The sequence below is a fragment of the Antrostomus carolinensis genome, unplaced genomic scaffold, assembly GCF_000700745.2.
Source record: "Antrostomus carolinensis isolate BGI_N321 unplaced genomic scaffold, ASM70074v2 scaffold48712, whole genome shotgun sequence".
Taxonomy (NCBI): Eukaryota; Metazoa; Chordata; class Aves; order Caprimulgiformes; family Caprimulgidae; genus Antrostomus; species Antrostomus carolinensis.
Window position 1 is genome coordinate 1 of NW_010301182.1, and position 10,486 is coordinate 10,486.

General features: G+C 47.1%; 1 protein-coding gene across 1 annotated transcript; it reads left to right on the forward strand.

Annotated features, from left to right (window-relative positions):
* Positions 1–1,142: 1,142 nt before the first annotated feature.
* LOC104521380 (myelin transcription factor 1-like) lies at positions 1,143–9,904 on the forward strand (the record flags this gene model as incomplete). The annotated part of the gene is made up of 7 exons (XM_010163353.1): positions 1,143–1,348; positions 2,053–2,322; positions 2,950–3,104; positions 4,546–4,608; positions 4,849–4,917; positions 9,160–9,222; positions 9,821–9,904. Coding segments are annotated over 7 exons (910 nt in total), but the record flags the coding sequence as incomplete, so codon positions are not given.
* Between the last annotated feature and the right edge of the window lie 582 nt (positions 9,905–10,486).

The following is a 10,486-nucleotide window of genomic DNA, read 5'->3' on the forward strand; positions in this document are numbered from 1 at the left end:
AAAAAAAACATCAGATGTTTTGCATCCACTAACGATTCACTTCAGAGGGACTCTGGGTGGGTCAGGGTCATCCTAAATGGGACCAGGTTCAAGATTAGGGCAAGTTTTGTTGTGAATTAACCCTGGGAGATACTCACTTTCATTTCATAGGGTATAGAGAGAAATTACATCCGCAGGTCGGCACCGCCGCGTGCTGGGGTGTGCAGTAAGAGTAATAAATCCTGTTATCCAGGGATATTTAAATGATACGTCAGCTGTCAGAAAAAAACCATATTTCACTGGTGTCATCATGGGAAGCTCGTATTTCATGGCTGTGGATTTGCTATTGATGTAATTTTTTAAATTGTAAGTTTTCAAATGTGCTATGAGAAATCTCCCCCTAAGTCAGCTCTGCAGATAAGTTATGAACACCCAGAGAACAAGGAAAAAAAAAGAGCCAGGAAGCTTCTCTGAGCTTTCCCCTTTAACCTCTTCCACTGCGGAGTAGCTTTAATGAAGAAAAGCACTCATGTTTTGGGGACTCGATGGCAGAGTCAATTAATGAATTAGGTTTTCACACCGAGGGACCTTTGCACAAGTCATAGAATCATAGAATGAATCATAGAATGGTTTGGATTGGAAGGGACCTTAAAGATCATCTAGTTCCAATCCCTCTGCCAGCAGCAGGGACACCTTCCACTAGACCAGGTTGCTCAAAGCCTCATCCAGCCTGGCCTTGAACACTTCCAGGGAGGGGGCATCCACAACTTCCTTGGGCAACCTGTTCCAGTGTCCGACCACCCTCACAGTGAAAAACTTCTTCCTAATATCTCATCTAAACCTCCCCTCTTTCAGCTTAAAGCCATTTCCCCTTGTTTTGTCATTAACTGCCCTTATGAAAAGTCCTTCCCCAGCTTTCTTGTAGCCCCTTCAGGTATTGGAAGGCCGCTATAAGATCTCCCCGGAGCCTTCTCTTTTTGAGGCTGCAGCCAGCTCTGCTCCCCTTGCACATCCCCAGTAATGAAACAGCCCGTGGCTTGGCAATCACCACAGGTTGCCAACGGAACTGTTAATACGTTGGCTGTGTCAAACTGCCAACCTCTTCCCGCTGCCCATGCTGCTGATACATTAGCCTTGTGTTCTTCCTTCTCTTTTTATTCCAGCCAAACCTTTTCCAAAGGCCTCTTCCCCCAGCCACAGCCCCTCCAGCAGTTACGTGAAGAGCACTTCATCTTCCTCCACAGGCTTCGACTACTCCCACGACGCCGAGGCTGCGCACATGGCTGCCACTGCCATCCTCAACCTCTCCACCCGCTGCTGGGAAATGCCGGAGAATCTCAGCACCAAGCAGCAAGAAACCCCTGGCAAGGTGAGCTGAGCATGCCCAGGGACCACCGCTCCAGCACGCAGCAGAAGGGGTTAAAAATTCAAGTTTGGGATGGGAAAAATACCTATTTTTACCCTTCCTTTAATAATTTTAATCTTTAAATATATTGGGAATGGAGATACTCAGCACGTATCACCCTTTCGCTCCCTCCTTTGGGTAATGCAGTCTGGAGGAGGTAATCTTGGCTCTTAGTGTGTCATGGAGAAGCATCGTGGTTCAAATTACCCATCTGAGATGAGCATCACTCCCAAGCAGAGTCTCAGGGCTGGTTTCAGTTGCTCACTCATCTGTATCTGATGCCATTTGAGATTCCTCAGTTGTGTCCAGGCTGACCTCCAGCTATTTTTTTCAGAGGAACACAGGTTTTTGAGAAGTCCCATGTTGCACCCCAGCCTTGGGCAGATGTCTTCAGTTCCATGGGACATCTTAAATGGTACTAGATACCTGTGTTCAAGCAGCTGAGTCAAAATGCCACATTGCTGGTAGTACAGGGGTGCATTTGCATGGCACGTTTCTGAAATATTTATGAAAGAACATCCCTTTTCATTCAATTCCTTCTAACTGACTGTAGAGAGGATGGGACATGAATAACCTGCCCCTCCACACTTCAGAAGACAAATAGGGGCAAGATCCCCGTAGGGAATTGCTGACAGCTGCTAACATTGGGCATGTTTCCAACCTTCCAGTCCATGGACATCGAGGTGGATGAAAATGGGACTCTGGACTTGAGTATGAACAAGCACCGCAAACGGGAGAGCACCTTTCCCAGCAGCAGCAGCTGCAGCAGTAGTCCCAGCATGAAGTCCCCAGATGTATCCCAGCGCCAAAACAGCACCAGTGCCACGAGCAGCACCATGACCTCCCCCCAGTCCAGCCAGACCTCCCGTCAGGATGAATGGGATGGGCCCATTGACTACACGAAACCAAACCGTCAGCGGGAAGAGGAGCCAGAAGAGGTGAGCAGTGACTCTTCATGTTTAAATAACACCTCACTGACTGAAGGTGTTATTGAATAACACACTGAAGGTCATGTGTGCTTGCACAGTTGTCCTATTTTCCTCCAGAACTCCTACTTTGCCCTTTGAGCCTAGGAGAGAAATATTATTAGCTTTGTCAGTGCTCCCAGACATCAGCTGGGGACAATCAGGCAGGAGGCAGGGCTGTCCTGGGACAAACATGGGTGCTCTCAGCTCCACTGAGGTGCTCTTACCGAGGAATAACCAACCACTTGCGTTGTCCTGGGTCCGCAGTGCTTTCTTCATTGTAAATCCTTCCAGCAGTGGTGCTCCTGGTGATGTTCCACAGGATGATTTACATCTGCCACTAGCAGGTATGGCCCTGAGTGCCACTTCACATGAATCCTGCAGGTGGGAGAACCCAGGCACTGCCTCCTGGCTGGGATGAGCATCCTGGCCCTGGAAGCAGCACAGTGCCTCTCTGCAGGTGCTGCTGAGGATGAGTATGGGGGGATTGCATGGATCTTCATCCCTTCAAGATCTTGTGAGAGCCAGGTGTAAATCCCTGCACAGATGTGTTTTACACATTGCTCACTAAACCCACTTTTCCTGGCTGTTTTCCTGCAGTCAGAGCCTGCTGCCCACTCTTTTGCCTCCTCGGAAGCTGATGAACAAGAAGTGTCAGAGGAAAACTTTGAAGAACGAAAATACCCAGGGGAAGTTACTTTAACCAACTTCAAGCTTAAATTCCTCTCCAAGGACATCAAGAAAGAGCTGCTCACGTAAGTCCTGACTTCTTGTCTCTTCCTCCAACATCTATAAAATCTGTACCTTGCACAGCCCAGCTGGTAGGAGACAAAATTTGTTAGCAAAGACATTTTAAAAATTAGGAGTATAGTTCCCTTTCTTACTGTGATTGGTCTTACCTCATCTGAGGAGTTCAAATGAAAGCTCCAAGAGAAACCCTCATACAACTGCTGATCATTGAGGTAAAATACATTCCCATATGGCCTTGAAACTCTGCAGCAATGAAGGGAACTTTCTGGGGAGCTTGGTGCTTTCAGGATTCACAGATGGGGCTGTGGAAACCTGCTTCTAAAGCCCATTTTCCCTGGTATTTTCCTGCAAGAGCATTTCTGGCACAGTGATGGAGCCTGTGCAATCTCCTACCCCCTTGTTTTGGGACATTGGGTGATGCTGCAGAGCCAAGAGCACCCAAAGGATCTCAGCACCTTCTTGATGGGGGTGTTGAACCACAGAGTGCCTCGCTGGGAAGATGGGTCTCGGCTGCTGAATGTAGAGCAATGGGTCCCATCACTGTGACACTGCAGAACCACAACATGTGAACTTGGGCTGCAGCAGGATTGCATCTTACATTGGAGAGAGAACTTAACCAACTCACATCTGCATATTCATGGCATTGGGAGGGTGGAAATACAGACCCGGGTCTATTCTATGGGATGGAGTGTTGCTCTGCATCCACACTGATCCCCAAACTAAGGGTTAATGTTTAGAGTCTGACCCAAACGCTGCAGCTTGGACCTGGCTCTGATCTAAGGGCACGTCAGGATCAATCTGGAGGTTGTGATGGGGAGGTCTCCCCTCCCAGGTGTCCCAACAGATCTGCTGTGTGTGGGCCTGTGTGTCTGACCTTCCCATATGTTAAACAGCAGAGTTGGCAGGCATCGTTCTGCTGACCATACACAACGTGGCTCGTGATTTGGCTGCGCAGGCAGGAGGCTGAGGGAGCAGACAGGCAGGAAGGAGATCCATGGGGGTAGAGCATCAGCAACATCTTCCCTAAATGAGCAAAGCACAGACCAGCTGCCCTCTGCAAAGCTCTCAAGGCTTTTTTTAAAACCCAGCAGCAAGCTGAATAGCAATTTCTGAGGTAGAGCCCTGAAGTCCTCCTGTGCTTTAATTGAATTATGAGGGTAAAGAAATTTCCTCAATGGAAACAGCCCTGGAATAAATAAACTGGTGTCGTGGGCAGCCCTGAGCCTTCTCTCCCCATTTAGCATCCTCGTTCTGTTCTGGCCCAAGGGCTGTGGTGAATCAGCTGCAGTTAACTCGGGAGCAGACCTGCCTGCTGTGTCTGGGTGATGCTGCGTGTCTGGGTGTAGTTCTGTGTCTGGGCTTTGCAGATCCATGGCTTTTGGGTCAATCCATTCAATCCATTCCTTCCCAACACTTACACTTGTTCTTCTTGTTGTTGTTGCCCAGTTGCCCAACCCCAGGCTGTGATGGCAGTGGACACATAACGGGAAACTATGCCTCTCATCGCAGGTGGGTTGACCTTTATGTCATGGTTTGGACTCTAAGACAACTTTTTTTTTTTCTTTTCTTTGGTATATTTTTTGACCATGTGGATGGTTTGGTTCTGGTTCCTCCCCACCTTCTATGGCCCCTGTCCCTCCCCACGCCCTGGCCCTTTGTTTCTTTTTCCTTTTTTCCTTTTTTTTTTTTTTTTTTTTTTTTTTTTTTTTTTTTTTTTCTTATCCAGATATTCCATCTCTTCTCTTTCAGCCTTTCTGGTTGTCCTCTTGCTGACAAGAGCCTCAGAAACCTCATGGCTGCCCACTCTGCTGACCTCAAGTATGTTTGCGCTCAACTTGGAACTCCTTTTTTTTGTTTGTTTTTTCTTTTTTCCACCCTTTTTTTTTCTCCTCCCTCTCCCTGCCCCTCCTCTTCTTGCTCTGCTTTTGCTTCCCCATCCCCTTCCTTCTCCTTTCAAAGAGACTGCGAGGAGTTCTGGTGGAGTCCAGCCTTCATCTGCCGCATTGGGAAGAGTCAACATCACGGAGCAAGGCTTATTTTGGGGAGGGGGGATCAGAAATAACCCAGAGCCCTGGCAGGTTTCCTTTGGGCACTGTAGACATGTGTTATTTTCTTCTTCATTTGTCTTTTCCCCAGCTCTCATTCCCTAGTTTGTGCCATAACCTTTTTCATTCCATATTTTTGCACAGATCTCAAAGAATCCCAAGCCTAGATAAAGGCACACGCTTTATTTTTGGGTAGAGGCACAGCTGGGAAAATACCACCAGGACACAGCGCAATGAAGCCAACTCCTTTGGAGAACCTGGGATGCTAATTTTATGCTAGATTTTAGGGGTTGTTTGGGATGCAGTGATGGAGGTTCCTTTTCATTTCCATGGGAGTTTGATTTGTGAGGGAATGAAAGAGGGAGCAAGTGAACGCTTGGTGAGGCTGGATCCTGAGCCAGTGGCACAGGGCTCACAGGCACCCAAATTTCTTTGTTCCCTGATATCCCTTTCTGCTCCTGATGGGAGGAACCTGGTCTTCATATTTGCATTCAAATATCTTCCTCTGAAACCCATTTTTAACTTTGCTGCTGTCTTCCCAGAGCTCCTCATTTTCACTAGGAGCTTATTCTTCATGAGAAGGATTCACAAATTCTCTCTTAGTTTGCCTCCCCTAAAGAATTTTTAGCGTTGGACTCAATGATCTTAAAGGTCTTTTCCAACCAAAACTATTCTATGATTCTATGAAAGGTTTCATAGAAATTGTATTTAAAATAGATGGGCACACTGGGGGGACACGAACCCTCCTCTACCCAACCTACATCTTTGGGGAACAGCTAACTATGAATTTTTTTCCAACATCACTTCCATAAAGCCAACCTATTTTGGAGACTGACTCTCCTCTGAGCTCCTCACTTTGCTGAATCCAGTTTCAGGATTATTTAGACACTGAGATATTAATAGTTATAATTGAAGAGCCTCTACTGAGAGGAAAACCTTGTGTCAGACTTAAGATTGCACAAGCTCATCATTAAAAAAAAAACCAAACAAAAAAACCCCAAACAAGTCCTGTGTCCTGTGTGCAATCAGTGATGTTTAAAGCCATGGATAGAATAGTCAAGTCAGGTGGGAGCCCCTTTGGTCATTAAAGTGGCCAGTAAAGCCCTAAATCCCTTTTTGGTGGCCCAGAGGGCAGCATGAGTCTGGGACGGCTCCACACCCCAATGTAGGTGCTGGTGCCAAGGAAAGTTTTCATTAACTGCCTGCTCCTTAGCACAGAGGTGGGAAAAGCAGCTGGATTAGTTGATAATAATAGAATATGCTAGTGGAGGGAAAGGACTGGCATGATTAGCGCTAAGTACACTTAATCATGCCTTATAGACGATATACATTTTGAAAGAACCTCTTAAGAGAGCTTTGCTGAACTGGTGTTTCTCCAACAGCCTTAAAGAATAGCTCAGTGATCAGGCAATTAGTGTTAGAGATATTAAAAGCTCTCAGGAACCACGCTCATTTCCAGTAAAAACCCAGAGAAAAAGCAAACTGGATCATCCCTAAGACGAACCATCGTGCTGAGCCTTGATGTGCCACATCCCCTGCTCCCCTTGGGCATCCAATGCCAATGGTTTTTATCAAAATATTATATAAACCAGGAGACTTCTGGCCAAAACAAAGCTTTTTAATGTTACTTCCCAAGTACTGTTTTTTTTTCTATGTCCTGGTGAGGATGGGAGTAGAGGAAGGAGGAAGGGAAGAGGATTTGGAGATGTTACAGATAGCGCTGTCATCGCTGTTCACAACTTCAGATAAGGCCATGTCAGTGTTTCTATTATAAATTCTATTTCAGGGGTTAATATTCCTGATATTAAAAAAACAGCTCCAGGCTGGAACATGCAATAAAAGGTCTCTGTCAGTATGATTTGTCTCCAGATAATTAAAAATAAAACTCAAATTACTTCTCTCCCTTTTTTAAAAAGTCCTGAAAGGCAAAAGGAGTTCGGTGTTAGTGTTTTCATAATTTCATCCCACCCTGAAGCTAGAACAAGAGAGAAATCATTTTGCTTTGTATTTTAACAGCATATAACAGGGAAGTGTCACAGTTGTCTCCTAAACCTGTAATTTCTAAATGAGTTAGAGAATTTGCACCCTCATCGGGGTCCTGCTGGATGAGTCCCTCTTCTTCCTGCACCAGACCTACGTGTATTTATGTTTTCCTGGGTTAGAGCAGACTGAGCCTTGGTCTTGACTTAGTCTCCATGTCACCCTTCTAGGACCAGGACTTGTCCCTGTCTCCCACCCATGGTGAGGTACCAATTTTTTTCACCAATGGAGACTCCTCAATGACCCATAAAGGCCAGACCCCCCCTCAGAGCTGGTGCAAAGAGGAGAATTTTGATGTTTTTCTAACAACAACCAAAAAAAGAGGACTTTAAAAAAGGCCATTTCCCAAGCTGCAGAACTAAAAGCACCTGTGGAAATCACTGCTCCATGGACTCTCAGGGGCCAGAGCACCCCAACTGTACCATTGCCTAGGTCAGGCATGAGTTTTCCCAAAGGCATTGGCTGCGCATGCACCATCATGAGTTGCCCATCAGTTCACTGAGGTGTCCTGGAACCTCATCAAGCCTGCTCTGCAGCAGGGCACCAACCAGTGCCACCAAACCAGACACCAGTGGCTTTAAAAATGGGGATTGAGAAAGTGGGGGCACAGCAAAATCCTCCCTTGAAGAGAAAGGGCACTCTGCAAGCTTGCAGTCAAACCATCAGCTCTGCTCACTCCAGCTCTGAAGCGAGCAGCTGAGCTCTTCCCGCTCATCCCACAGCAGATCCGTGGATTTCCTCCCCCCAGCACTAATCACTTGACTCAAACAGCCCTGGCTAATTGGCAGGCTGGCGCATCCTGGATGAGCACTCCTCGCCTCTCTTCCTTGTCCCCATGACAACTTTTATGTCCGCCACGTCACCTACAGCATTTGGAGCAGATCTTTGTGCTCCTGGTACTTCATGTCCCCTCACCTTTCTCGCTTCTACGCCCTTAATGATGCGGTGCTTAACTCGTGCCATTATCTTCGCTGCGCTCGGGAGGGCTGGCAGCCCCCGCTGGCCTTTGTGCAGGTTTGTGTGATCACAGAACTCTTCTCCAGGCTTTGCTTTCAATGATGTCCCTGAGTGCTGGATTCCAGCCTTCAAACCTGTGATCACGGCTGCATCTTCAAAAAACACCTTTGTAACAGCAGCGGCTGGGGACTGAGGAGCAGATTTTGCACTGAAGCACCAAAAGTTGCTGGGGCACCACGTGTGGTGATGTGGTGACCCCCAGCCCAAGGCTCTGCAGGCAGCTGTCCCCTTGCAGACCCCTTGTCCCTTACTCATAGTGTTATTGGAAGAAGGAGACCTTTTCCCTCCTATTCCTTCATTACTTTCCATCATGGGCATCAAACAGTTTTGGAGTCTGAGGACCCTTCTAGGGTGAGGTGTCTCTTTGCCCTCAGTGAGATTAGCCCCCATCACATCACCCAGAACTGAGATGAGACCTTCTGTTGGGCTTCCTCTTGGTGTTGGCTGAGGTGACCCCAGAGGAGAAAGCTGGATGGTCAAGTTGTCCAGAGGTGTAGCCTAGTTTTCTGGTTTCTTGTCTATGCTTGCATCCAGCTCGATGGCCCTGGATGGTGCCTGCCATCTCCTTACGTCTTCCTCAGGAAGACGGACACTGTCCTGGAGGTGGTTTTTTGGCTCCTTCATTATCATCTCCTGAACTGCCTCCTTCATGGTGGTGGGGACAGAGGCTGGGATCCAGGTCCCTCCACTGGAGAGCAGCTACCTGCCACACTCCTAATGTCCCCACCCTTCCCACTGATGTTCCTCCCCAACACTGACATGGTGCAGCGATGCATAGCCTTCGGTGTCATGGATATTACAGACCTCCCTGCTGTTCTTGGGGTGGGACAAGGGGCAGGAAGACAAACCTGCTTCTGGTGGTGACAGTCCCTAGATTTCTCTTTGAAAGGAGCTGTCACAAAGTGTCTGTCCCCTGCTCACATCCCCAGGTTAACCTGAGCATCCCTTTCCTCCACAGGTGCCCTACTCCTGGTTGTGATGGCTCTGGTCACATAACAGGAAATTATGCATCACATAGAAGGTAAGATCTCCCTGAAATTATTTTCTCTGTAGCCTCTTTCTGTGATTTCCTTTTTAATTTTATATTTTTTTTCCCCTGCAGTGGGCAGAGTCATAAAGTTCTGAATAAAACATTAATGTTACTGACAACCCAAGCCTATTTTCATCTCTTTAATCTGACTTCTCTCTTTTATTTTTTTGATGTTTCCAGCATCTGATTAGACGCTTCCTTCGACAGAATAAAAGACAAAGGGTCAGATTTTAGCTGATGCAATGTTCCTGTTAATAATGCTACCTATTTATGACTTCTATTATCACTTTAGAGCATTAATAGCAGAGATCTGAGCCTTCTGTTTCAACAATTCCATTAAACATCGCAGGCTGTTAGCAGATATCTTCTTATCTAGACACCATTAATTACTGTCCATCTCCCTCAATTTTTTTTATATATATATATATTTTTTTTTTTCCTCCTGACTTCTCCTCGTGATGTGAAGCTGCAAAACGAGAGAGATCAAAAACACTGTGCGCAATTCAAGGGAAAGATGACTGAAGCGGGGGAATAGGAAATGCAGTGATTCTGCCAGTCAGACAGGCCTTTCTTCTCTTTTTAACCACAGTCTGTCAGGCTGCCCTCGTGCCAAGAAAAGTGGGATCAAGATCACCCCGACAAAGGATGATAAAGAAGATCCAGAGCTGATGAAGTAAGTCTGGAGAAAACTCCCAAGCGGATCTTTTCACTTCATCTAGGAGGTTGAACTAGATGACCTTGAGAGTCCCTTCCAACCCAATATATTCTATGATTCTATCCCCTTTGGACCCTTTTTGCTCCATCCCCTTTGGACCCTTTTTGCTCCATCCCCTTTGGACCCTTTTTGCTCCATCCCCTTTGGACCCTTTTTGCTCCATCCCCTTTGGACCCTTTTTGCTCCATCCCCTTTGGACCCTTTTTGCTCCATCCCCTTTGGACCCTTTTTGCTCCATCCCCTATGACCTTGAGAGTCCCTTCCAACCCAATATATTCTATGATTCTATCCCCTTTGGACCCTTTTTGCTCCATCCCCTTTGGACCCTTTTTGCTCCATCCCCTTTGGACCCTTTTTGCTCCATCCCCTTTGGACCTTTTTGATCCATCCCCTTTGGACCCTTTTTGCTCCATCCCCTTTGTTTCACCCAGATTTACGTGGGGGAGCAGCATCCATCCTGCATCCCCGCTCCTCATTCATGCTGCTCAGAGCATCGTCTGCCTGCGCTGGAGAGGGCGCTGCCAAAGCTCTTCTGCTGCT